We start from the raw sequence: 27,138 nt of genomic DNA, 5'->3' as shown, positions 1-27,138 counted from the left end.
CACTAAGAAGAGGTTGCTGCTGTGGTGCTGTGTACCGTCTGCTTCTGTACTATGCCAAAGCCCAAGTTAGGGGCACTGTGCGGCTGGAGATGCCGTCTGGGATGTGAAATCAAAGGCCAACCACCTGCAGCCTGAGACCTGTGTCAGTTGTGTTTTTCCAATTCAGACTTATCAGCATCCATCACTTCAGACTGATTAGAACTGATGAGACGTCCCATTGAACTGCCAGTGAGAAAATCTGTGACTGACCATAAGGGAAAGGAAGGAAATATCCCCATAGATACACTCCCATCCAGGCTAATCCCCCAGGTACCCCTCACCAATGCCACCCCCCCAGGCTGCCCAGTCACCTCCCCCAACACCACCACCCGGGCTGCTCCCCCAGGGTTCCCCCCCCAACGCCACCCCCTGGGCTGCTCCCCCAGGGTCCCCCCAGGCTCCCCCAACGCCACCCCCCAGACCGCTCCCCCAGGCTCCCCCCCCCGACGCCACCCCCCCGGCTGCTCCCGCAGGCTCCCCGGCTCCGTCCAGGCTGTTGTTGCCGCAACCTTCCCCGCCCCCTACCGGCGCGTGGCGTTCGAAAGCACCGCCCCCGGGCGCCGATTGGTTGTGACGTCAGGACGGCGCTGGCCGCACCCCCGTGACGATTGGTCGCGGCGGGCCCCGGAAGTGCCCCTGCCCGGAGGCCGCTGAAAGCGGAGCGGCGCTGCCGGTTCGTGCCGCCCCGTCACCCTGCCGGCGCCGCCATGAGCCTCCGGGCCTCGGTCAGCGAGTGTCTGCGGGACTGGGAGGAGCTGCAGGGCGGCTTCCAGCACGTGCAGGTACCGGGGGGCGGGGCTTGCCGGGGAGCTACCGGGGGCAGGTACCCGGCGGGGCTTGGGAGCTGGGGGCAGGTACCGGGAGCTATGGGGGATTGCCGGGAGCTGGGGGCAGGCACCTGGGAGCTATGGGGGCTTGCCGGGAGCTATGGGGGCAGGTACCGGGAGCTATGGGGGCTTGCCGGGGAGCTGGGGGCAGGCACTGGGGTCGGGGCTTGCCGGGGGCAGGTACCAGGGAGCTATGGGGGGGCTCCCGGGGGGGCTGCACGTGCAGTGAAGTGGCGGGGGTGGGAGGCGGCGCACTGGCCCGCAGGGGCTGGATAATGTCTCGGCTCCCTCAGGCTCAGACCTGGTTTTTTAGCTGCCTCCCCCCGCCCCCTTTCCGAGTGCCCCAGCGCGGTGCTGCTCGGTGCTGGGGGAGGGTCCTGTGTCTCTGCCTGGGGTGGCCACAGGCTGCCCGTCTCCAGGCCTGCCCCCAGCGCTGGGCTCCACGCTGCAGGCCCAGCAGGGGGGTGAGGAGACCAGAGCGTGGCCTCTCCCTGGCATGGGGCAGGTGCACGTGGGAAGCAGCCACGGGGCCCCAGCAGTGAACCCAGCAGCCTCTCCAAGCTCTGAGGGCTTCACAAACCTTCTTCAAACTTAACGCCTGGTCCCTGACCCACACGTGGGACACAAGATGTGACTTGCCTGCCAAGAACCTGTCTAGGGTGAGGGACAGCTCAGTGGTTTGAGCATTGTCTGTTAAACCCAGGGTTTTGAGTTCAGTCCTTGCGGGGGCCATTTAGAGATTTGGGGATTGGTCCTGCTTTGAGCAGGGGGTTGGACTAGATACCTCCTGAGCTCCCTTCCAACCCTGAGATTCTATGATCTGTGAACCCAGCGATTGTGCTGCCACCCACAGCCTCTCAAACGTGCCCTACATCCCTGCAGAAGGCTGACCCTTGCACTGTGCCCAAAAGGGTGGTACACCCAAGCTCTGGTGGACAGAGGGGGACATATGTCTTGGAGTTGAGGACCCTTCACTAAAAATACCCTGCTGGCACCCCCATTCTGTTTGAGTCCCAGGGGACTCCAGCGCTTCCACTGATCACAACCATTGCGCTGTGTGGGGGCAGAGGCAGTAAGGCAACCAGATCACCAACAATTAACGGTTTCATAGGATAGTTCCCGGCACCATACAGACTCCTCAACAGGCAGTCACTACAGGCTGGCACTGCCTTGGGAGAGGCATTCATCCAGTCCTGTATTGTTCAGGGTGGATGTGATGCACGAGTAGCCGCTGGTTTTGGAATATCTCTCATCTCCATTATTTTGTATGTTGCCAAAGGTTCTTGCCACAACAGATCCAAATATTTGCAAAAGAAATGTCTTAAAATAACAATCTGTAATCTCTGGCTCTGGAGGAAAGCAGATAGTCAAGACATGCAAGAGTGGCCATTTGGGGCCTCTATTCTCATTTATTTTCATATCGAATATTAATCATTCTACCTCAGCCACCCATCGGGATCAGGGCTCTGCTATGCTGGGGACTATATAGATGCATAGTGAGAAATGGTCCTGCTGTGGCCAGCCAAGCTTCTAGTCTGGAGGGAATTTTGATCTTGACTTTATTAATGCCATGGCAGGGGGTGAGGGGAATGGTGACCTTTAATGGAAGTGTAATGCTGCTGCTCCAGCGATGTCCTTACTCTGCCTCCATTGGCTGCTGAGTGAATTATGACTCTGTGACTCTTATAATCTGTTGTCAAAACACCCCCTGGAGGTGTGATCTCAGGCAAGGAGAGAAGAAAAAATTAATAGAGGTGAAATAGCAGAGAGCCGTTCAGCCCCCATGTTGTATCCCTGTCTATGGGAAGCAGGAGGATTTAATTGCTGCTGAGCTTCTCATTCAGTAACTGAGTCTACCGTGTTTGGCCGTCAGTTTCCCTCACATACGCTTTGTCAGTCAGTGATCAGTGGCGTGCTGGTGACCTTCCCCATCCCTGTTCACGCTTCCTTTACTCTCTCCTGCGTTGGCGCATACTGGTTAGTGGGTGTCCTTGACAACCAGGACTAAACCGTCTCATTGGCCGGGGAAGCTCTCGTGTCTTTTTGGGCTGAGCTGTTTGGGATTTACATCGTGTGTCGATGCAGCTGGAAAGGAAACAGCCTCATTTTAAGGTCTCTTTCGGAAGGCTGTTGTCTGTGGACAGGTTCAAAGAGACATCTGTTTTACTGGTAGGCTCCTGCCTCGTGACTGTTTTCCTTTCGGTAAATGATTGAATGTTTTAACGTGTTCACTATGGAGTGAATACACTACAGTGTGTGTGTCCCACTGCCTGGTGTGACTTATATTACACATACTGTCTTGTACGTTGTTCTCCAAAGCATTTTGTGATCTACATTGTATGAATACATGTCACCTTAACTCCCCTCCTCTCCACTTGGTTCTTGTCCATGGTACTTGGGTGGTTCCTGTGTCACTTAGATTGGAGACCTACCTGTGACATGCTTCATGGGAGAAGATTCTTCTATCCATGTCCTTTTGATGGAGACCATGGGTATAGCGTATACTCAGGACAGCCTTTCTTCACTGGCTCCTCTCAGATGCTGATGGCTTTTTCCCTCTTGGGACAGTCTGTGAAATTCCTAATCAGTCACTCTAGTGGCTTTGACAGAATAAGATTTATTAAGACTAGAAAGAGATCAGATTCAAGGAGGGCTTCTCAAAGTCATCTCAGTGACAGAGCAACACGTCCTGCTTTTAGAAATCCCACCTTAGAACAATAAAGCCGGTTTGCGTGGCATATGTAGCGCTGTGCTCTACAGGAGGGATGTGGTATAAGAACACTAGACGAGGACTCGGGAGACCTGGGTGGGGTTTTGGCTCAGCTGTGGGCTACCTGTGTGTCCTGGGATAAGTCTGTGTTCTGTGCGAAATGGGATACAATTTCCTTGCCTTACAGTTAGTAGCAGATATGTTCTACCAAATAGTAGATGAAATGGCATATTTATGCCAAGGGTCTATCTATTTTAGGTCCCTATTTGGCCCCTGTCACTCTAGTATCTGAGTTCCTCATAATCTTTAATCTTCAGCACCCCTGTGAGGTAGGGAAGTACCACATCACACATGGGAAACTGAGGCACAGCAAGGCTAAGTGACTTGCCCAAGGCCACACACAAGTCTGTGGCATAGTGGGGAACTGAATCTGTGCTTCCCAAGTCCTAGCTAATGCCCTAACCCCATGGACTATCCTGCCCCTTTAATAGTTGCCATTAATGACAGTAAAAATTTGCTTCTGCTGCGACTACACGGAGGAGTTAGACGTTGTGCCTCCTGCTAGGAATCCCCAGTACAAAGTGCAGTGAACCTTACCACGGATTGCCCAATGTTCCCGGTCCCTGGCGGGGCGCACGGGGCTAAAGTCAGAGCTGTCGTCAGTGGAGCTGTCCTTTATTACACCAGGACTCGGCTTGTTCCGGAGCTGCGACCACAGATGACTAACCACTATCAGGGCCATGATTACAGGCTGGCCATCCGTTGCTGCGGCCTAGGGAAGGGGTCACACTCTAGGACAGTGGTTTTCAAACTGCGGGTCACAACCCAGTACTGGGTTGCGGAAAGTCAGGCACTGAGTCATGACGGCTCCGGTCAGCACCACCGACCGGGCCGTTAAGTCCCATCAGCCATGCTGCCTGGCTAAGGCAGGCTAGTTCCCACCTGTTCTGACACTGCGCTGCGCCTCGGAAGCAGCCAGCAGCAGGTCCGGCTCCTAGGCGGGGGGACCATGGGGCTCTGCACGCTGTCCCCGCCCCAAGCACTGGGAACCGGCCAATGGGCCCTGTGGGGGGTGGTGCCTGTGGGCAAGAGCCACATGGAGCTGCTTGCGTGCCTATGCCTAGGAGCTGGACCTGCTGCTGCTGCTTCCTGGGCGCAGCACGGTCCACAGTGTCAGGACAGGTAGGAAGCCTGCCTTAGCACCCCCGCTGCGCCACTGAGTGGGAGCCGCCCGAGGTAAGCCTGTGCCCCAATCTCCTGCCACAGCCCTGAGACCCCCCTCAAACCCAGAGCCCCTTCCTGCACCCCAAACCCCTTATCCCTGGCCCCACTCCAGAGCCTGCACCCCCAGCCCAGAGCCCTGACCCCTTCCCGCACCCCTGCCCCAGCCCTAGCCCTGATACCCTCGCAAACCCAGAGCCCCCTCCTGCACCCCAAACTCCTCACCCCAACCCTCTGCCTGAGCCCCTTCCACACCCCAAACCCCTCATCCCCAGCTCTCTTGGGTCAGGGGCATCAACAATTTTCTTTAACTGAGTCGCCAGGAAAAAAGTTTGAAAAGCACTGCTCTAGGAAGACACTCAGCCTGGGGGAGGGGCCGCGACTGGGATTGCAGCATGGGGCCACACTAGGCGTCAGTGAAGGGCTTTTGCGTTCCCCTGCGTAATACCCTCTCGTGCAGCGGGAAGTCAGGAAAGCTGCGGGTGTCCTGGCTCAGGAACAGCCGTCTCTCGTACTGTCAGTGTTTCCTGGACGTCCGGCTGCTGATGCATCTGCTTTGGAGGACCGCGGTTCTTGCCGAGTACTGTGTTCACTTGTACTGGCTCCTGCGAAGGCTTTCACAGCTGCTCCTGACTTCTGAGTGTCGTGGCCAGGTCCTGCTAACACATCCCCAGCAGAGCACAGGGGAGTTCTCCAGGAGTTAGTCATAGAGTGGGGGGTTTTCCAGCCCCATTGGTGGTTCATATTCCCATTCGGAGGCTCACTGCCGGAGCCTAGGGGGAAGGAAGCTGCTCAGAGAAGCTCTGCAGGAGTCAAGGTGGCTATGTTGCTTGGCACAGGTTACAGCCAGGAATGAACTGTTGCAGACTTTCCTGTGTGGTTACAGCAATTCACCTCTGCCCTACCCCCCAGCATTCCAAGACCAGGGACTCTCGAGCACAAACTGCCCGGTGGCCTCTTGATTGGGGCAAATAGGGGCACCTGAGTGACACCTGCCAACTCGTTCCACTGGCATCTCAAGACGTGCTGGACTCCAAGCCCCCTGCTTGGTTGAGGCCCTTCTGATTTACCAAGCACACGTGTGCTCCTCTCCCTGTTCCGACCTGCTACCCACACTCAGAACCATGCCTCCTCCCACAGCCTGTCAACGAGAAACCCTCCCACTCTCTCCTATGCAGAGTCCTGGCGAGCACTGACATTTCAATCCCTTGTCCACACAGTGCGGCAGGGGTGTGATTGGTAGAGCGCTCTACCTGCCTGGTGTAGGCTCTGCTGGTGGGAACTAAATGGCAGCTGCTTTGCGTTAGGACTGCTTTAGAACGCTCTACGAATCCCGCACCTGCAGCCTGCTGTAGACAAGCCCTTAGTCTATCCTGGAGCCAGATTCCTCCCAGTCGCTGCGGGGAAAGGGACGGGGTGTGTGGCAAGCTACCATCTGTCTCTCAGAACTTTTTCAAACCCTGCTTTATTTAACACCCTGAATATCTCCCCTCCTGGAGAAGGCTCAGTGAAGCAGGGCTCAGTTAAGAGAGACAGATCACTTGGTGAAAAACTCTTTAAACTCTCTCTACTGTCTCGGCTCCCACATTAAATCGACTGCATCTACTCTGCTCTCCTGGTGCTGACCCACAATTAGTTGTGGGGAGTGGGAACAGAGGGGAGCCTGGTGCAGAGACCTTGAGGAAAAACTTCCATCTTGGCCCAGAAGGGTTAAGTGAAATGTTCCAGAGTTGTTGTGTGAAGGGTTGAGGAGGCGGCGTGAGAAGTGATGTAATCTGCTCTCCTCCCTCACCCTTGGAATAGAAGGGACAGTTTCGTTCTTGGGAAAGCGACCTGCTCCTGCGAGACCTATTCTTGTTTTGCTCATGATCTGGCCAATCTGTGAAAAGTGGCAAAGGGCTAATCTAACATCTTAACAGATTCAGTTCCTTCCTCTTCCCTGCTACAAGCAATGGAGTAAAGAACATGCCGTTTAAGGAGCAACTTGCAAGATAACAGTGCGCTCGAAGCTGGTCTGCTTGCACCACAGTGTGCAGATTAAAAGGCAGCAAATTTAAATTGGGTGGAGAATTGTTTTTAGCAGTGTAGAACTAACCTGCAGGACTCCCTGCTGCAGGACACAGAGAAAAGTAATTAAAAAGGAAGTGGCTAGAACACTGGGCTAGGGCTCAGACTTTGGTTCTGCCACTGACCTGCTGGGTGACCTTGGCCAAGTCATTGCGCTGCTCTGTGCCTCGGTTTCTCCAGCTGTAAATGAGGCTAATGATACTGACCTACTTCCTAAAGCGTTTTGAGAGCTGCTGATAAAAGCTGTAGAAGAGCTTGGGATTCTAGATATGCAACTGACGGGCCGTTATAAGCCTAATTGTGAGCTCGGCTTTAATTCCCTAGCTGAAGGTGCTATTCTGAATTGTTCATCAATGTCAAACGTAGCATCTCTCAGCAGGCTTTGAGGAGAAGGGTGAGCGTTGACGTGCCAAGGGCTACCACTGATTTTCCAAACCTAAAATGAGACTGGCACCTACGCAAGGCAGGGCAGCATCTCAAAGACGATCAGTGCCACGCTGCAGGGCATCACCCATGATCACCAGCTGGGGGAAGCAGGGGCTCCTTCCTCCCCCAGGCCATGTCAGTCAGCACGGTACTGGACCAGTCGGTGTTACAGGGACACCTTCCCCTGAAGCACCTGCCACTGTTGGAAGCTGGATGCTGGGCTCTTCACGCAAGCCTGGTCTCTAGGGCGGCTTTTCGTTCACAGTCAGGTCCCCGCTGAGGGAACTTCCCCTTGGTCCGGATGGGAGGCTGCTGGGGAATGCGGAGCCAGCTCGTCCCTTCTGGCTCCCGGGGTCTGGAAGCTCAGCTGGCTGTCTGAAATGGAGGCGCAGGGTGCGGGAGGGAGATGCCGTAGGTCACCCAGCAGGTCAGTGGCATGCTGGGAAGGGAAGCCAGGGTCTGAGGTCTAGTCTAGGCTTCAGCGAGAGGTGGCTTCTCGCCAGCCATTTGTTCCCCCTTCGGCATGGTGAGGCGCAGTGGAACGCAATGGGCAAGCTTATTCCAGCCAGACAGCGCCCCCTACAGGTGTGCGTGAGAACCAGTCTCTAATGGGAGCTGAATCCCAGTTTGGGACTGCACGGCGTGTGGGGGTGAGACTCTTGGCTCTGGGCTCACCTACCACTGCTTGTAGAGGCTGCGTCAGGCCAGGGAAGCAAACCCCACTTCTCCGGTCTCTAAGCATTTACCCAGTGAGTTCCCAGGCCCCTCCTGAGGTGGGAATACCAACGCTTCCCAAGCTGATGCCACGAGTCAGCGGTGAAGCTGGGGATAGTTCTCAACGGTCCTGCCTCCCGTTCCTCTGCTCAAATCCCCAGCCCAGCCTCCCGGAGAATTAAACGGGCTCCCAGCTGAGGCACCTGGGCTCACCCCTGGTCTGTCCTTTCCATTGCCAGGAGTCCCATAAGCTGTACAAGCAGAAGCTGGAAGAACTAACCAAGCTGCAGGATGGGATCTCCAGTTCCATTGCACGGCAGAAGAAGCAGCTGAAGGAGCTGTCCCTCGCCTTCAAAAAGTAAGGAGCTACGTGGGGCAACATAAGGAGATCCTTGCAGAGCCCTGGTCGGAGGGCACGTGGGAGCCTAGTGAGCAGCGTTCCTACGCCGTGGGGTGCTAATCAGGGGAGGAATGGTTTGGGGTGGATGAACCATGGGGGTGGGGTAGGATGAAGGAGCTATTGCTTCTCTCATACCCTCCTTTCCTTTCTCCAGTAGTTCCTTCATCCCCTGCCCACGTTAGACATCAGCCCCCCCGTGATGACTTCCTAGGCTTAGAAAATTGGTGGTTGCTCGTTCATGTTGGTTTCCACCATGCTGCCTCTTAGCCTAGGTCCCATTCTGAAACTCCAGGGCAGACCCAGGGATTAGCTCCCAGGTTTCATCCCCTGTTAGTTCTGAATTAATCTCTCGGTTCCTGCTGTCCTGCGGTGGGACAACGTCATGCAGCAGTAGCTGCTGGTCCTTCTTGTCAGACCGAGTCACGTTCCTTTCCCCAGCTGCAAGTCCTCCATAACCGCCGAACAGGAAGAGTCCATCCGGGAGATCCAGAGCCTCATCAAAGAGAGGCAGAGCATCTTCTTTGAAATGGAGGCGTATTTGCCAAAGAAGAATGGGTAAGAAGCCGTTCCATGGTCTTGGGGTCTTAGCCAGCAGTAAAAGGACTGAAGCTATTGACTTCTGTGCAGCAGTTACCAGAGATTGCTTGGGTTACCAGCCAGAAACTGCCCAGACTCGATCAGCTTTGACGCTGGCAGGATGTCAGTGAAAGACCTGATACGCAGCTGGTGCTAGTTAATTTCTCATCGCTTCTTTTCAGTCCCCATCCTCCTGATTCATTTCCACGGGGCTTGGGAAAATCTTGCAATGACCAGCCAGAGACAGATTAGGGTAGGGGCCTTGGCACAGTGAGTTGCCAACTCTAGGGACTGGCTCCTTGGAGCAACAGTGTCTCTGGACAGGAAGCTCGCTCTCCAGCGTGCACTGGTGTTGCCCCATGGCCAGCAGCCTGACGCAGTGTTTGAACAGATGTTGATTCTAGGGTAACAATCTCTCCTTAATGCAGTAAAGTGGGGGTGGGGGGGTGAACAGTGGCAAGTGCGGCTTAGTATCAGGTGAAGGTGAAAGCCGGGGGTGGAGTTGATGTCCCCCACAGGATGTTTTGGGTGTGTTACCAGGCAGCAGAGCACAGGTCTGCCTATGTTCCTGGTTCCCCCGCACAGCATCAGTAATGTGCTGAATGGAAGGCTCCTTGCTTAACAGCAGTTACTCTGTAGGCTGGCAGAGCGGGAGTAACCATCCCAGTCCCGGGGCGGGAACTGCCCCATATTTTGCCTGATGTGCCATGTAGGGTTCCTGTCTCCATACCCCGCTCGTGCTAATGGCTGCCACTAGTGACTGTCCTAAATCCTCCTGCCATTGACGTGGTTGTGACAGCGGTGGCCCCTCTTTGGTCCAGAGTTCTCGTCCCCAGCAAACGCTACCCACTGTCCGGGGACCCTCATGAACATTGCTGGGGAGGTCCTAGGGGGCACAGGTTCTGCGCTTGGCCATACTTCTCCCGACTGCTGCGGGTGCCCGAGGCAGCCTTGGGCAGAAGCCGCCTTCCACTGTGTTAGTGACAGAGCTGCGTCTGCGTCATTGACGAGCGGAAGGATGGGCCTGTCCCAGCCGGTGTTCCCGCAAAGGGACCAACAGATGAACGAATGAGGCTACGTACGTCTGCGCAGTAGAGCGTGAGCGTAGTAAAGCTTGGGCATTGAAGCCCATACGATGCGTGTGAGGTAGCTACATGTTAGCCACGCAGCAGGAGCCCTTTCCATCTCAAGTACTGCCACCGTCACAGCGGTGCAGCTGGCCCTGCCTCGTGGGCAGCGGAGGTGCTGTATGCCTCCTGCCTATGTTCTCACTTCTCCTTCCATTCTCGTCTAGGTTGTACCTGAGTCTGGTGCTTGGGAACGTGAATGTGACTCTACTCAGCAAGCAGGCTAAGTAATGCCCCTCTGCTGTCCCAGGGCAGTAGAATTCCCTTTACTCTTGGAGAGGCGGGTCGTCTGCTGCCGGCATATCTGGCACCGACCCTTGCCAAACTTCCCAATCTCGGCATCCGCAGAGACCCTCTTCCACCGGCAGACTGATCGTCACATTGACCCTCCCCAGGGCTGGGTTTAGGACACTCCCTTCCCTAGAGTTAATCTCTGGCACCTGACCTGCTCTTGCAGCTGTCCTGCCTCTGGCCGGGGTCTTTAGGTCAAGCCTTGATGGGAGACCTACCAGGAAAACACAGGCTTGTTAGTGGTTCAGTGGGTGGCGTTCTTCCCTCCCAGTTAGGGTTGGTGGGTTGGGGCTGGTCTAAGGTAGCACAGAGCCCCTAATGCCATGTTGGGACATAATCCAGGACTTGCGCAACCAATAGCCCCAGCACCCTTCCCTACAGCATCTTGGGTCTCCTGTCTAAAACCCAGTAGCTCATGGTCCAAGCTGGTACGGCCGCAGGGTCTCTCAGGTTTACCCGGTTGCTCTCTGTAGCCATGGGAGGTGGCCCTTGTCCAATGATGGTTGCCTGAAGACTTTGGGATTATTCTCTGCACACCATGACCCTTCGCTGTGCTTCCCTGCAGGTTTGCTTACAAAGATGAGTACGAGAAGTTCAAGCTCTACCTCACCATCATCCTGCTCATCATCTCCTTCTCCTGCAGGTTCCTTCTCAACTCCAGGTGAGTCTGTAGCAGCAGCAAGATGCTCACCCAGCCATGGGGGCAGCCTTACAAGAGAGACCATCTCCTGGGCTGAAACCAGGGTCTGCTAACGCTGCTTAGGTGAGATGCATGGGATCTGCGTGGAAGGGGTCGGGTTGAGTAGCTTCTGACTCAGGCTACCATCGCCGAATGATGGGAACGAAACTGCAGGCTGGTGCCTCTATTAGGATCCTTCAAGGGGCTACGATAGGATTGCTGGAGGTAACCAGATCTTGAGCTGAAACGTTCTCCTGGTGGGCTGGAGATGGGACCCTGGATAGTGGACTGAGCCGATCACGTCTCACCAGCTTGGATCTGGTTTGCAGGTGTGCAGCATCGCTGCTGCTAGCCCACTGGGTTCTGATGCGGTTGAGGCCGGCCGGCCACGGGGAATGGTACCCACCTGGGTGAGCAGTCCAGGTGCTGAACAAGGCTCCTCCACAAGTTGCCCCCTCCCCCCCACAGTAGGGTGGGATTTTCCTGGGGCCTGTCCTGCAGTAAATTTCTATCTCATTGAAGGTGTGAGGAATGTAGCATCCCAGGGGCAGCATGGCTAGACTGCACCAAAGGCTTATGGTCTGTAACTGGCTCGGGGATCAGGACGCTCCAAACAGCCGGTGACCCTTCTGCACGCACACGTCGTGGCCGCTCAGTGTTGCTGTACCTGTCTCAGCATCTGGGTTTCTATACAAGAGGCTTCCACCTCTCTCCATGTGGCTGGAGCAGCTCCCAACTGAGCCCAGAGCTGGTGGCCCCTGCTGAAATAACAGCAGACTTGGAAATGCCCATTTGGGGGTGCGGTCAGACCCCTGGCTTCTCAGGAGTGTGCTCCTGTCTTTATTCCAGAGCCACGCCATTGCTTTCACGTCCTTCCCAAGGAGCTTGACCGTACGTGAGCAGGACAGGTTGCTTCATGGTTTAGGTTGTTTCAGTGCCACACTCTTGCATTCCCTGCCCTTGTTTCCGCAGGCTGGGCAGGCTTCGCCTATCCTGAGCCCCCCCACGCCACGCCCCTAGAGGCTATCCCAGAGCTTGCCTCCCAGCAGCAGTGGGACTGCACCAGAGCGCTTGCGTTGCATCGCATCCCTTCCTCCCCACAGCGCCGGTGTGGCTGTTCCCAGCAGTTCTGTGGTAGCAGGAAGCTGCTTCGTGAGCCAGACCCTCAGCCCAAGCGCTTGCTTTGCACGTGGGCTGAAGGGGAAGCAGCGCTGCGGCTGAACGCTCCTGCAGGGGGACATTCAGAGCCGCCCTGCCGCGAGCTCTGCCTGGTTCCTGGGGGAGCCGCAAAGGCCCTGCTCTGCTCCCGCTCTTCACCGTCCGCTTTGTGTGTGACAGGGTGACGGACGCCGTCTTTAACTTCCTGCTCGTCTGGTACTACTGCACCCTCACCATCCGCGAGTGCATCCTAATCACCAACGGGTCCAGGTGAGCCGGGCCCCGCCCTCCCAGTGCCACGGCCTCGCCCGGGCTGAGCAGGCCGCCCCCGACCTGCTGCATCAGCCTCTGCTCCCAGAGCTGCCCTGAGCCCCCCGCTCGAGGTCGCCTCTGCTAACGGGGGGAACAGCTTGCTCAGTATTGTGACGCGCTCCCGGGGAGGGTCGGCAGTGTCTGGGGAGGAGACCCAACAGCTGTCTCTGCTTTGTGCCACGGTGCCAGCTGAGCGTCTGCCCTGGCCCTGTTTTCCTCCCGCTCCTTGTGAGCAGGGGGGAGCTGCTGGCCTGTCTTCCCTGGCTGGAGGGCCACCCGGGCCTTCGCCTCCCTTGCAAGCCTAGCCCCACCTGTGTCTAATTCTGGCTCCCTCTTCTCTGCTCCCCCAGAATCAAAGGCTGGTGGGTTTTCCATCACTACGTCTCTACCTTCCTCTCGGGCGTCATGCTGACTTGGTGAGTCTCCATCTCTGCCCGTCGCTGGGGATCCTGCTTTCCTGCCCTCTCCTCCCTGGCTCGCAGTTGGGTTGTGAGGCTGTGAGAGGACAGATTTCACCTGGGTGGGCTCGTGCCAGCCTCCCCCTAAATTGGGTCCCTGCAGCGCTGGGGGCCTCAAAGGGAGTAGCCAGGGGATCTCTGACATCACCTGGGGCTGTGGGACACTCGCAAATAAAACCCATAGAGCAGGCTGATACCAGAAGGGCTCTCCCTGCACGGTGACACCCTGAGCGTCTCCCGCTGCCTCTTCTCTCCCGCAGGCCGGATGGGCTCATGTACCAGATGTTCCGAAACCAGTTCCTCTCCTTCTCCATGTATCAGAGTGAGTGTCCCTGCGTGGGCGGGGAGCGAGCCTGGGTGGTGGGCTTTGGAAACCCAGCAGGAGCCTCCGGAGCCGCAGGCTGGCGGCTGCATCCCTCTCCTGTTAGCCTGTTGCAGCCATGCCCTCTGGGGCCACAGCGCTTCCAGGGGGATTCTTTGATGGGCTGGCAAGATCCCCAGTAGCCATGAGACGGTTTCTCCTCCCTAGTGCTCTGCAAAGCTGCAGGCTCAGGAAGCAGTGACAGCGCGCCGGCCTGGCCTGCGTAGGGCACTGCGCCCGGAGCTGGGGGGGGGGGGAGCGCTGCAGGCCAGTGGATCGCACGCGGGCAGTTGTGCAGGAATCTCCCCTCTCCTTCCAGGCTTTGTGCAGTTCCTCCAGTATTACTATCAGAGCGGGTGCCTGTACCGGCTGAGGGCGCTGGGGGAGAGGCACAACATGGATCTCACCGTGGGTAAGTTCTCCCGTCTCCCCGCCCGTGGCCAAAGCCGAAACAGACCCCACCGCAGTCTGCCCTGGCAGAAGCTGCAATTTACCACTCGGCTGGCTGGCGTAGCAGCAGACACTGGCTTGGAAACCATCAGGCCCTGAGCCTCACTTCATGCCCGTGGGGCAGCTTGGCCCATCCCCAAACTCAGTGCAGACAGTCGGGCCCCCGGGGGCCCCCTGAAGCTCAGTTTCCTCGGGGCCGGTTGCACGGTTGGTGTTCCCCTCGCTGGCGTTAAGGCACGGCATGGGCTGGGTCGTCTCACCAATGCCTACCTCCCTTGGGGCCGCTGGGCATGTGTCTCTAGGGTACCTGGCTCGGTCGCTCTCCGGCTGGACCGCACCTCCTGCGGCGCACCGCTTCTCCCCTCTGAGTGCCGGGAGGGCACGCCTCGGGGGTTCCTGGCAGTTGTGCATCAAGGGAGATGTAGTCCGGCCAGAGGTCCCAGCCCCTAGAGGAGAACAGGAGTGCAGAGCATCTGAACTACAACTCCCATGAGGCACTGGCACCAACTGAAGTGGGAAGATTTTGGTTCCTTATAAAATTTTCTGCAGTCAAGTTTTCTTGTGGATAGAAACTTTACCATCCCTCCAGTTAACCCCCAGCGTGCCACATGCACCCCTCCTTGCTTTCCAGCACTCTTCGCTGGCTCTCGAAGCTGCTGCTCACCCAATCTCCTACAGCGGGCGGCCCTGCCTGGCCAGCCACCTGGGAGCAAAAGCCTCTCTCGGAGCTGTGGGCTCCTTTAGGACACCAGGGTTGTCCCTGCTGTCTGCGTCCCTGGTGTGTCCAAGGCTGCATGGCTGAATCCAGCCCCGTATTCACAGCGGCAAGGCACAGAACCCCCCCCGTTGCACTGAGTTCTAAGGCCTCCTTCATATGTCCCCTCTCTGCAGAGGGCTTCCAGTCGTGGATGTGGAGGGGCCTCACTTTCTTGCTGCCGTTCCTGTTCTTTGGCCAGGTGAGTCCGCACCGTCCGCCCTGGGCGGCTCTGGCACGGGGGCTGTGCCCGCGGGGATTCGAATGGATTTCGTGCTGCTCACTCGCTCCTAATCCCGTCAGCCTTGGAGACGGACGAGAGGGAGGGGGAGCTACCACCCAGGTGCCCGGGGAGGAGAGAGTCTAGGCTACGTTTGTGCGAGCAGAGTGCCTGGGAGGGGCAGGAAGCTGGGGAGCGAGAGTCTGGACGGCCCCTCCTGATAGAGATGTGCATAAAACAGGGCCTCTTAAATACTTAAATCAGCATCTCTGCTGAGCAGCACCTGCTCTTGCCTTGTGAGTTGGGCTTTTCAGAGGCGGAGCTGCCCCAAATCCCAGTGACAGCTGGAAGAGCTGCCGGGTGCCTCGGGCGAGGTATTTGGGTAGCAGGCGGCAAGGCCCATGGCGCTGGCTGGGCTGGGTTTGCTGGGGACCACCTTACATGAGTCTCCATGAAAACTCCCCCTTAACCCCGCGTCTCCTTCAGTTCTGGCAGCTTTACAACGCGGTCACCCTCTTCCGTCTGGCCAGGCATCCGCAGTGCAAGGAGTGGCAGGTGAGCGAGCGGCTCGGGCAAATGTATCCTGGAGGGAGGGGTGGGGTGGGGCATGAAGTGAGATAATGCTCCCACCTCCCCCTCGCTGCCAGCCCTCGTCCTCCCAGCAGCAGCAGCTTGCGGGCTTGGCTGAATGAGATGCCCAGCAAGAGGGATGGGGGGGGGGGGTGTCACTGCCTGCTGCCGACTGGGCTGGCTGCCAGGCTTTGGGGGTGTCAGAACGGGGGGGAAGGGCCCATGTGTGCCCCCACCACAAAGGCAGAGAGCCGTGGGGCTGGCTGGGAGCTCAGGTCTAGTCCCTCCCCCTGTGCTGAGGCAGGAATCCGTCTACATGCAGCAGCGAGGTCTCAGTCCGGCTGCTGGGAAGCGACACGGCTGGAGCGTGATTGATGGCCTGTGGTCCCTCCTAGTGCCTAGGAGATCCCAGCCCAATGCAGCCTCTCGGGCTCCTGCTGGGGGGTTAATTCTCGTGTCTCCCGTCAAACACTCAGGTTCTCATGTGCGGGCTCCCCTTCTTCGTGCTCTTCGTGGGGAACTTCACCACCACCCTGCGGGTCGTCCAGCAGAAATTCCAGAACCAGAACCGAGACGCTAAGGCCGAGTGAGAAGAGGAGCTGATGCTGGGACTGGGGTGGGGGGAGCGGGGGACACGGACCTCTCCTCCTCCCCCCCCCCCCATCTCCTAGCCACGCTCCAGGCTGTGCTGTCCGACACTCCTCACCCCTTGACCTGTGCCGGTTCCTCAGGGGCAGGCCCACGGGGACCTGACTTGGTGCTGAGCTCTGGGGCCTGTCCGGGGAACCTCGGGGGAATGTATGTGATCCAGTAAACCAAGCTGCTGAAGTCCGATGCACCTGCCTGGGGCGAGGCTCCCTCACAATCCTGGCCCCGGGAAACGCTGCCTTTGGCTGGAGCCGCTGTGCACCTGCTGCGCTGCAGGAGGACGGGAGCGATCTCCCCAGAGGGCATCGTGGCCAGCCAGGCAGTCATCCCACTCTGCCCCCCAGGGCATTCCCCTCCCTTTGCTGCAGAAGTGGGGTGACTAGGGCAGCTACTCAGATGTTAATGTGACCCCTTCCGGGGGGTCAGGCCAAAGCACTACCATGAACAGCAGCTAGCGCCAAGCAACCAGAGCACTGAATTGCCCATGAGAGCTGGTGGGGCAAAGCCTCTTACCTGGCTTCTGCTCCGAACCCTGCAGTGGGGCCAGCTGGGCTTGAGGAGGAGGGAGCAGCCCCCAGCCCTGGGCTTATTCCAAGCTCCCCTCCCCATGGACAGTGCTGCTGAGACAAGAGGCAAACAGCTCAGCAACTCCTGCTTAGGGACCCAGCCCATTGCATGGAAACAGGCTCCTTGCTTATTTGCTGCTGAGTCCCTGCTGGAAGCGCGCCGGCTGGGAGAACCAGCTGCCGGGGCGAGCACGACTCTCCTGGCCCCAGCATGGGCATGGATTCCCAAGGCCTGGCTCTTGTGCAAATCTCCTACCAATGGAAATGCTTTAAAAGTGTTCTGCCCTCTTTACTACAGAGGTCTGCACCCTGGGGCCACTAGGCATCCTCTGCTCCAGCAGGATGCTTTCAGGGGACTCTGGAGCATGGTCCTGGAACTGGGGCAGCCTAATGTCCCAACCTCCCCCCAGATCAATTCATTGGGCAGCAGAAGCAGAGGGAGGGAAGAGATGCCAAAAACTGTAAAGGAAGCAGTGTGTGTAGCTGGTGCTAGAAAGTAGCTTGGGGACTTGAGCTCTGACTTCCTAGCCAGCACGTTCCCATCTCCTCGCTGGAGCAGCTGGGGGACGTCTGAGCAGGTACCGAGCTTTGGTTCCGGGGAAGACGTGTCATGGAGGGAGTTGTCGTACCTGTATTAATGTCTGTACCTCCTTTGACAGGAAGCTCATCCATAATAAAGGGAGGAAGGGGCGATCCCTTCCCATGACAGAGCTGTCTCTGACCCCAACCGCTCTTAATTCACTGGTGGGATGTTTTGATGGAAGGAAGAGGGGTGGGAGAAGAGTCCATTCTCACTGCCTAGGCCCTGAGCTCTGCTGCTGAGGGATAACTTGGCAGGGGTAAGTGGTGCAGTGAGGCTCTTAACTAGCAGGAGCGGTTTGACCTCCCCTCCGCTAGCTGCTTGCAGCAGGCAGGATATTCCTGGCAGTGACAGGGAGGGAGCTGCACAGGCCTGAGCACCTGTGGCAGAGCCTGATTTCCAGCTGGGGGGGGGCCTAGGGTCCTTGCTCTGTACTGGAAATGGAGCTGGCTCATCCCCCTTTAGTGAAGACATACCTGCCATTTGTGCAGCTGCCACTTCCCTGCTCGTGTTCAAGCTAGCCCAGGCGGGTCTGCACTTGTGGCAGTCGCACCTGGAGCGGCAGCACAGCTGTACCAGAACCTGCCTTGGTGCCAGCCCACCTTTCCTTCTGCCAGGGGGAGTTACTGTTAATCATACTGCTGAACACCTGACGGTTGTTTTCCATCAACTCTCCCCTGGAAGCCTGTTTGGAAAGAGAGCGGAGCTCTGGGCCCGCCTGGGAACAAACAGAGGGGGGCTGGAGGGAAGGAGAGAGGCCCAAAGTCAGCCAATGAGGTGAGAAACTGCCTCAGTTCAAGCTCTGGGGGGGGGTGGGGGGGTGCTGGCTGTGCTGCAAGCAGAGGTGTGACAGACCCGAGCTAGCTTGGATCACAGCCGTGAGCTGCATGTGTGAGACTAGTCCAGCCTGCTGAGGGTTCATGGCTATTGGAAAATGAGATCAGGCGAAGCCTGCATGCACAGCTACTGAGGAACCACAGCCACCTTGGGAAGTGAGCTTTAAACACACTGGAGCCAGCGTGTGCTTCGGCTCCTTCCCCCCAGCTCTCCAGCACAGCCAGAGTCTAAGTGACTTGCCCAAGATCTCCTAGGAAAGGCTGTGGCAAAGCAGGGAACCAAAGCTGGGGCTCTTGGTCCCAGATTAGCACCCAAAGCATGGGCAGGTCACCTGTAAAGCTGGTCTCACAAGGAAGCGGCACCTTGTGACCTTTCCCCTTGGCTTTGTGAAGGGATGTGGCTGGGGGGGTGAAGGTGCCACCCAAGGCAAGAGGAAGTTACTGGCTGGCAGCAGCCCACAGCTCTTGCCTCCGTTTCTCACTGAAATGAAGCACGAGGCAACTGATCTCATGAGGCAAAATAAAGCCCCTGTTTTATTCCAAGGGGACAGTCTCTTTAACATTATTTACATTCATGGGACAGGCTGAGCTTTTCCATGAGCTGGTCTCAAGCAGGGTGAACAGGGAACACAGATACCAAGACTGTGCGTGGAGATGCGGCGAAGGGGGTTCAGTTCATGTGACTAACCCAGCGCACGGGGCCCCCGTCATTCTCCCTGCTCCCCAGGGCTGATTGCAGCTGCACGTTAGTGGCCCCTGCAGGCCAGTGTCCGGAATTCCTCCCCCCTCTCACAGGAGGTGGCTTCAGCCAGCAGCTCCTGTCCCCGCGGACTAAGGAAACAAGACTCACTGGAGGCAAGCGCTCTCCCTGACCCACCCACTCTTGGCACATGAGACTCAAGGCCCAGGCCAAGGAAGCAGCCTTGCTAGTCCCTGGCGGTTAGTGATGGCCGGGAGTGAGCCGTCCTCGGGCCCAGGCTTCCCGAGGGATTGTCTGGCGTGGTGCTGGGAACTTACAGAGCCGGTCACCACGTTGCTGAGACTTGAGCATCGAGAAACTGGGCGTCAGCTCCCCATGGGACAGAGCGGGGAGTCAGGGCTGGCCCGGGGAGAGCTTCGTGGCAGACCAAGCAGGCTCAGGTAGGAGTCACTGGCACAACTCTCGCTAGGCGCTAACGGGCTCAGAGAGCAGGTCTAGCCAGACCAAAGCCCCCGCTCACAGCAGTGCAGGCCTAGCCTCGGTTTCTCAGGCTCTCAGCTGGCCAGGGCTGGTTTCAGGCCACAGGAGAATTTCTAAGGGCACTGACTGGTGTGCAAGGCCCAGGCCCACCGGGCAGAGCTGCAGGCTGCCCCGTCACAGTGCCCACGAAACAAGCAGCAAGTGCTGGAAGTCTCATGGGGCAAGGGAGACACGGGGTTCAGGATCTCGGCCCGTGGAGACCTCCTGATGCCCGCGAGGGAGCTAGGCAGTCTCTCCAATTCGCTGCCTCAGCCCCGGGTCGCTTTCCACACCAGCATGCTCCAGGCTGGATCTGTTAAAGCTCACCAGGACTGCAGCACTGCTGCTGCCCGGCTCACCACCAGCCATGCCTGAGCTGGGGGCGCACCGCTGCTTGCACCAGATTGTCCCCAGAGAACGGGTTAAAAACCAAGGCAGCTCCCTAGGAGAGGAGGCGGCCTTGGGGCCTATGCGACTGGGGGGGGGGGGGGGTACGGGAAGGGCAGCCCCACGTCACAGTTTCCACGGGAGCACAAAGCAGCTCTGGAGAGAGGAGGGGGGTGAGCGTCTTGCAGCTGGTTCACTGCACAGATGGCAGCCAGAGCAGGCAGCCCCACCAGCTAATGGCCTTGCCTTGCGCTGCAGGAGAGGGGAAGCCAGGGGGATTCGTCAAGCCCTGGCTCCTGTTGGTTCGGGGGCGAGCCCGGCCGTCCCAGTGGAGACACGTGTTCCCCCAGAAAACCCAGGGGGATTCCAGCAGTCCCCGCCCTTCGCAGGGCTCTCAAGAGCAGTCTAGTGGAGGGGGGAGGTGGGCACAGAAGGGCGATTACCAGGTGAGGGGGTCTACGGTTAGGTTTGTTTCAGTGGCACGTTCTTGCAATGGCTGGGGCAGGTGCCGTTCGTCTCCAGTCCAGCAGCCGTCTGGGAATCCTTCCTCTCTCCTGCCCGGGAGCCCGGCTTAGCTCCAGACGTCCAGGGAGTAGCGGCCCTTGGTCATCAGTTTCTTTACATAGTCCACAGCCTGGGGCTGGGTCATGCTCCCGAACTCGGCCACGATTTCATAGAAGGTGTTCTGCACGTCCCGCGCCATGCTGCGAGCGTCGCTGGAATGACAAGGACGTGAGTGAGGGCAGGCGTCGCTCCTCCACCTTCCTTGGGGAAGGGGAGACTGCAGAGGCCAGGCTGGCCTGGCCAGGGTTAGCCCCAGGCCTAAAGAGCTCGGCTATTGAGGGATCAGAGGGACACTGAGCAGGGAAACTCCACATTATGGAGTGTGGGCAACAATCCCCGGGGCCAGCGGCCTGCACTGCGTGTTGGCCTGGCACCCCTGCGAGGCAGGGAGCTGGGAAATCAGCAGAGGGGAGGGGTCAAGCCAAAGGCTATTTGACAAGTCCCTGGCAGAGCTGCGGGAGAACCAAGGAGTTCCTGGCTCCCAGGCCTGTGCTTGGACCACGCCGCTGTTGTTCCATGCCCCGCTGCACTGGGGGGAGGGGAGGTGTGAGAGCACATGTCTCACCGAACCTGGCCTGGCCCCTTGGCAGCCGCCTCTCCTCCCTCCCTGGAACCCAGCTGGCCCCTTCTGCCCCAGGCATTTCCCAGGTAGCCCAGGATAGTCTGATTGCCTCATGAGGCGCTTGGTGTTCCCCAGGGGCCAGGCCCGCCGTGGGCACTGACTGAGCCAGCAGCCCTCAGCCCAGGGAGCTGCTGGTTCAACCTCTCCCCATTAGCTCAGCAAGGCCCTTCTCCGCGGACGCTCTGCAATGGCTCTATTCCCAGCTTGTCTGCTGAGCCCCGAGAGATGCAGTTGTGCTCGGAGCTGTACGTACGGGGACTCAGCCTGCCCCAACGGGTTCATCGGCTACAGAGACACAGGGCTCCCGTGTCCACGCCCATAGCAAGGCCTTGAGCCTGCCACCCGCTGGCAGAGCCTCCCTCCCGTACGCTGCCCCAGGGACTTTACTGGGTCTGTGGCCGGGATCAGAGGACAGCGACTGGGGGTGGGACACTGCTGGCCGTGACGGGGATGGCTCCACCACTCACCACCATGTGAGAGTCAAGAGCTTTGCTCCCCCACTTTCACACACACGGGAGCGTCAACGAACCCAATGGAGCAACCCTTAAAGTAAGTCAAGATACAAGGTCCTTGTAAAGCCACATGCCAACCCCCTCCTAGCCCCCCCGAGACTCGGGGCCAGCAATGGGGAACTCCAGATTATCCCACAGTCCAGCCAAGGGCCCCGATGCCATGCAGCCTGCGAGGACCCTGGGGCTGGCCTTACCCGCACACGTAGATGTGAGCGTTCCCCTCGTGGATCAGCTTCCAGACCCCCTCTTTGTTCTTCTTCAGCAAGTGCTGAACGTAGACCTGGCGGAACAAAGGCAGTTGGGTTTAGATGAGCAGGGAAGGCAGCAACGCGGATTCCATGTGCCAAACTCAGCCAGCAGCCGAGTTGGCTGCTTCGCCCTGGAGCTGCTGCATGTCCCTCCAGGAGGGAACCAAAGGTTCAGAGGGGACATCAGTGGGCCTGACCCTCTCTGACAACAGCCCAGGGGGTGGGAGACATTAGGGCAGGCTCTCAAGCCAAGCCGGAGTGCAGACTGGAGCTCCCCACTCATGGCCAGCCAGGTGCACTCTGCAGGGCATGGAGCCACCTCGCTCTGAAGCACGGGGTACAGGCCGATGCTGCCAGGATGCGGTTGGAGCAGTAGCCTGGGCTGGGGCTGGCAGCTCCCAGGGCTTCTCCTCCTGCAGCACCCGCCCGACTGCAAGAGTCCAGCCGCCTGCACATGGGCAGGAGGGAGGGACGGATGGACTGGAGCCTCTTTGCTGGGCTTTACCTTCTGGGCTTGGTCCCTGGAGAAGGCGACGTTGAGCTGGGTGAGGGCTCCCTCCTTGTGGAACTGGGCGAGCTCCTCCCGGTACAGGTAGTCCTCGTTCTCATGGCGACAGCCGTAGTACAGCACCGTCTCGCCAACGTCCTTCCCTGGGACCCAACGTGACAGCTGTCAGCCCAGGCCCGCCACCTCCACGTGGCTAGCTAGCCAGCTACTGACGGGACTTCATGGCACCTAACTTCCACTGCTTTCAAAGGGATGTGGGCCTAAGAGACTTGGACAAGGTCTGTGCCTGAGCTGGGAGTCGAAGCCAGCTCAGTGGCCCATCCTTCCACCCTACCAGGGCTAGCAGAAGGCAGCAACCTTCTACACCCGCAGCCACATAACCTCCTGCTCCGAAGCGGGCCAGGTCTCTAAGGCGCTGGTACCTAGCTCCACCTGTCACCGATTCCGCAAGCGTGAGCCAGGTTCGGTGAAAGCAGCAGAGCAGCATCTAATCGCAGGAGGCTGAGCTGAAACCTCTTCCGCTACTGACACCACCAGGTGCTTTCTCCTTTCTGGGCGTGGGCCCCTCCAGACCAGCCACAACGGTCTTTAAATCCAACCTTCCCTCAGCTCCCCAGCGCTGCCCGCACTCCCACGGCGGAGAAGGGAAGCGATGCTCCCTCCTGCTTTCCTGTCACTGAATGGCCCGGCTGTGGGTGCTGGACCCACAGAGGAAAAGGGACCTGCTCCCCTCCAGCAGTGTGTGCTGGGGTAGGAGCTAAACCTGGGGTAAAGGGCACCATTTAGGTAGGGCAAGGGGGCAGTTACCCCTCGTTATCCCAGGGACCCCAGCCCAGGTGTCGTGCAGCTTCCCCAGGTTGCAAGTGAACACAGAGGATGGGCTGCCACTGGTGCCCTGAGAGCACCCCAGGGTTGCTCCATAGATCCCCACTATCATGAGAGAGCCGTGATTGGCCCACGGTGCTGTCAGTCACCACAGGTTTGGGTGGGAGGGGGTGCCCCCTACAAGCCTGCAAACCGTGCTGACCTAGGTGACGGGGGGTGGGCGGAGTGGGGGGAAGTTTACAGGAAATAATCAGAACAACGCTCCCGTAACAGACGGACTTTTACATTCTAACCTTCAGAACCTCCAAACCCTTACGGCTGCTGAAAGTCTCTCCCCTCCCACTCCCCAACACGTGCTACGAGAGAGCTACTTCTGACACCCCCTCGGGAACGAGCCACAGCTGTATGGGAGGGGGCCCACCTCTGGCAGCCACTGGATACTGGCACTATAGCCAAGAGGCAGCACATCCAGCCGATGGCTACTCCGGGACCAGCTGATCTGGCACCGCTGCTGCACACTCACCTTGCTGCTTCAGCCAGGCTCGTTCTTGAACGAAGCCAACGAACGGGGCGATCCCGGTCCCGGGCCCAATCATGACGACAGGCGTGCTGGGTTTGAAAGGCAACCGGAACTGTGACTTCCTGACGTACATGGGCACCATCACCTTGTGCCCGTTTTCATTGGGCACCTTGTTCTTCAGCCAGGTAGTGGCCACTCCTTTGTTCACCCGGCCTGTCTTGGTCTCGTATTCCACAACCACAGCGCAGATGTGGATGGAGTGAGGGTGAACCTGGAGCAAAACCAAAATTGGCAGCAGCTTTAGAGAAATGCAGTCACCCGTCTGGCTTCTGGGCAGCCCCTGTGGGGTAATGAGTCCCATGGGCTGTCCATAGACAAGAACCAGCACCCACTGGAGCGGGGAAGCTAACGAGAACGGTTAGTGCAAGCCACTCTTCCCTGCAGCTCTCAGGATCTCAGAGGACAACCCAAGTGGACCTCCTGCTAAAGACACAATTTATACCCCGTCTATCTCACACGTCTCCACAGGAACAATACATATTCCACGCAGGGTACATGTCCATGGCCGTCAGAGCTGTGACTGCAGCACCAGCTTTGCTCTAGCAAGCTCCAGTAACAACAGCAGTGAAGGCACGCCTTGGGTTTGTACTTGAGCCACCTACCAATGGTGTCACAACTTCCCTGCTGCTATTTGTTCAGGCTCCCGAGATCAAAGCTACAGCTGCTGTCACACCTCTGACCGCAGAGCAGACATGCCCACAGGCCGTGCTAATTAGAAGCACCAGGACAAGATGCTATCAGGGGTAATCAATTATTTTTTGTCACGGTCCAAATTTCTTTGTCAAGGTCCAGACTCCAGAGAAGAAAATAATAAAAAAAACCACCAATAACAATAAGTAAAAAATTTCAGGGTCTGTGCAAAAGCATCTGGGGGTCCAGATTTTGCCCGTGGTCCACCTACACTGCCTACTCCTGTGCTAGAGTCTATCATCAAGGGAGTTGTCCTTTAGTGTCCCTGCTTGGAGGAATGCCAGAGCCCCGGTGAGCGGATCTCCGGATCTCCTGTCCCCTGAGCAGATGCTGCACTAGTTGGGTTAGCTGCCCAGCAGGACGGGGAGGAGGCGGAGTGCTGGTATGACATGCTCTCTAACTGAATCCTGTGCCAACCCGTCTCCCTGCATTGTAATAATGTAATATAAATATATGGAGATAAACCTATCGCACAGAACTGGAAGGGACCTTGAAAGGTCCTCAAGTCCAGCCCCCTGCCTTCACTAGCAGGACCAAGTGCTGATTTTGCTCCAGATCCCTCAAGTGGCCCCCTCAAGGACTGAACTCACACCCCTGGGTTTAGCAGGCCAATGCTCAAACCTGAGCTATCCCTCCCCCCATTGCAGGAAGAGTTGAGCGTTAGAGGTGAGGCAAGGTTTTGCTGCACCCCAAGTTCTCTCTGTTAGAGCTAGGGCTCCAGCCGGAGGTCAGCAGGGGCTATTTGGGGGGACGCGAGCTCTGCGTCAGCGCGCGGGACGTGTAACTGTGAAAGGATGCTGTGATCTGCACCGTGAGTTCCAGAGGATGCACCTCTCACGTGAAACCATGTCAGATCCCTGGACTGAGCTGTTCCTCTGCTTCTCTCCAAATTACAGCTCAGGACATTTTAGATTCAGCATCCCGTTGTCCTGAGCTAGCTCGCAGGACACTTATTACTGCAGCAGAACTACAGCCAGTCTGAGTCTCAGCTACGGCTTCGGCCTGGAGCACGCTCGGAGCGGAGGTATTTTGAGCTCCTGGTACAAAATGTGAATGAAAACAATCCCAAGGCCTGGAGTATTTACCTCCAGAACCCACCTCGCTACCATGCCATGGAAGCAGGGCCCTACAGCAGCGAGAGCGGAGCGAGGCAGCCTCAGGGCACCAGAGTGGTAGCCATGATGGAGACACTGATTCTGCATCCCACGTGTGAAAGGCCAAGTATTGTTTGCCTTTGCGACCACGAATAACAGGGAGCCACCTGTGCACAGGATGTGTTTCCTTAAAGGGTAAATCTCTGCATTCCCGTCCCAGCCCCCAGATGCCCAACCATGGAGGGATGTGTCAGGATGGCTGCGGGGGTTGGAAAGGGAGAGGACTCTCTCAGGGTTGCTCAGTGGCTTAGATCACGCCAAGAAACAGTCCTTCACCAGGGCTGATAGATTGCCCGGCTCCTGGAGGCACAGGGAAAGGACTCACCTTGGAAGAGGAGGCAATCGAGTAGTAACGGGCCTGCAGGCGAGGCAGCAGCTCACAGAGGTGGTCGATGGGCGGTCGGAGAGAAGATACATCCTGCAGGATGGCTAATATGTTCCTTCTGGCCTCCACAACCCAGCTGAGATACAGCGTCTAGGTGCACAGAGGGTGTAGACAGGAGCACAAGGCAAAGGTGAAACCCTATGGCCTGTGAGACACAGGAGGTCAGACTAGAGGCTCATAACCATCCCTCATGGACTTAAAATCAGTGACTCTATCGGACATCAGTCACCAGGTTTCCTTGCACTCATCCCTTCCTTTGGCGCAACAAAGGAGCAGCTCTGTGTCGGGGAGCTCAGCAACATGAGAGGACATGGTAGCAGAAACTCAGGGACCTCCCCCAGCCCCATCCATCTTGGTGCAAGTTATTTCTGCAGGGCAGGTGGGAGCACTCTGCCTGCCATCAGCAGGGATACCTGCACTCACAGCCTTTAACTTCTCCCCCAGAACACCCCTCCAGCCACCCTGCAAGGCGCTACCTCCCTGCCCAGTCACGTGGCACAGATCAAGCCTGATAGGACTCTTGGGGTTCACCCAGCCTCCCTCCTAATAACCAAGGCAGGCCACCACTAAGGCCTCTGTTCATTCTCTCCACCGGCACTCGGACACTTGGCACCGACAAAAATTACTGGCAAAATTTTCAAAAATGCCTACTCCAAAGTCCCATGTTCAGAAGTGACAGACACGTGGGTGCCTGAGTCTCATTGGAGGTCAGTGAGATTTAGGCTCCTAATGCCGACGTTTTGGGAAAGAACAGAAAACACACACACACACTCATCAAAACCTTGCTTGTCTTTTTCTCCCGTCTACCTGCTGCTGCCCAAGGCTCTACCAGGATTTTGAATACACCTGGCTGTCTCTGGTGGATATTCAGGGGTTTAACTACTCAGGACACCTAGGTAAACCTTTCCTAGTGGCAAAGCCAATGACAAGGTTTGTGGGCCATTATTTACTTTAAGTACGATCTTCCCCCCCTTGTTTTGCCTTAACACATCAGCAGCCTTGGAAGGAACTTCTACAAACAAGATACTCCCTCGTTATCCATCCAAGGTTTCCTCAGACCATCCTGTGAAGGATCCAGTAGCAGCCAGCGTCAGAAAGAGGACACTGAGCTAGACAACCCACCACCAGCCCATGCAGAGAGAATCCCCGTTAAACAGCCTCCTCGCCCGCCGAAGCAGTGGCGCTCTCACCTTCCCCTCGGCAGCGGAAGACGCCATCTTGCGGAGGTGCTCCTGCTCGTTGGGGTCTGTGGCGTACTGAGCCAGCTCGTACAGGACGTTGGTGCGTGGCGGGTTGGTGATGTCCAGGTAATAGGTCAGGGCTGTCCGGTACGTGGTGGGGCAGGGGAACGGATGCTTCTTATTGGATTCCTCTGGGGAAGGGAAAAGAGGTTGAAATTCAGCGACACTGCTGAGACGCTGAGGCCATTAGAAAGGAAGTTCACAAGGAAGACC

At 57.7% G+C, this 27,138-nt stretch overlaps 3 protein-coding genes across 10 annotated transcripts in view; 2 read left to right on the top strand and 1 right to left on the bottom strand.

Moving 5' to 3' along the window:
• The window catches only part of STYXL1 (serine/threonine/tyrosine interacting like 1), a 29,520-nt gene extending 21,158 nt beyond the window's left edge, over nt 1-8,362 (top strand). For all 5 annotated transcript variants that reach the window (XM_039507706.1, XM_039507703.1, XM_039507707.1 and 2 more), the window contains one exon: nt 8,244-8,362. The gene's annotated coding sequence lies outside the window, so the exon portion shown is untranslated. The remainder of the gene's footprint in view (nt 1-8,243) is intronic.
• Nucleotides 644-17,288, top strand: TMEM120A (transmembrane protein 120A). The gene is made up of 12 exons (XM_039507702.1): nt 644-821; nt 8,244-8,362; nt 8,843-8,959; nt 10,275-10,334; nt 10,964-11,059; nt 12,416-12,505; nt 12,898-12,963; nt 13,266-13,327; nt 13,686-13,778; nt 14,708-14,772; nt 15,277-15,345; nt 15,837-17,288. The coding sequence occupies exons 1-12, from the start codon at nt 747-749 to the stop codon at nt 15,948-15,950; spliced, it is 1,026 nt and encodes a 341-aa protein (XP_039363636.1). The 5' UTR covers nt 644-746; the 3' UTR covers nt 15,951-17,288.
• Nucleotides 17,289-18,498: 1,210 nt separating this feature from the next.
• LOC120387254 (NADPH--cytochrome P450 reductase) overlaps nt 18,499-27,138 on the bottom strand; it is a 60,736-nt gene continuing 52,096 nt past the window's right edge. For all 4 annotated transcript variants that reach the window (XM_039507695.1, XM_039507696.1, XM_039507694.1 and 1 more), the window contains 6 exons: nt 26,875-27,056; nt 25,625-25,774; nt 23,399-23,666; nt 22,048-22,193; nt 21,489-21,574; nt 18,499-20,312 (listed from right to left, as the gene is read on the bottom strand). In XM_039507695.1, the coding sequence (XP_039363629.1) occupies nt 20,168-20,312; nt 21,489-21,574; nt 22,048-22,193; nt 23,399-23,666; nt 25,625-25,774; nt 26,875-27,056 (977 nt within the window). In that variant the 3' untranslated portion in view covers nt 18,499-20,167. The remainder of the gene's footprint in view (nt 20,313-21,488; nt 21,575-22,047; nt 22,194-23,398; nt 23,667-25,624; nt 25,775-26,874; nt 27,057-27,138) is intronic.

This window comes from Mauremys reevesii, linkage group 20 (assembly GCF_016161935.1).
Source record: "Mauremys reevesii isolate NIE-2019 linkage group 20, ASM1616193v1, whole genome shotgun sequence".
NCBI lineage: Eukaryota > Metazoa > Chordata > Testudines > Geoemydidae > Mauremys > Mauremys reevesii.
This window is presented reverse-complemented; position numbering and strand designations above follow the sequence as displayed.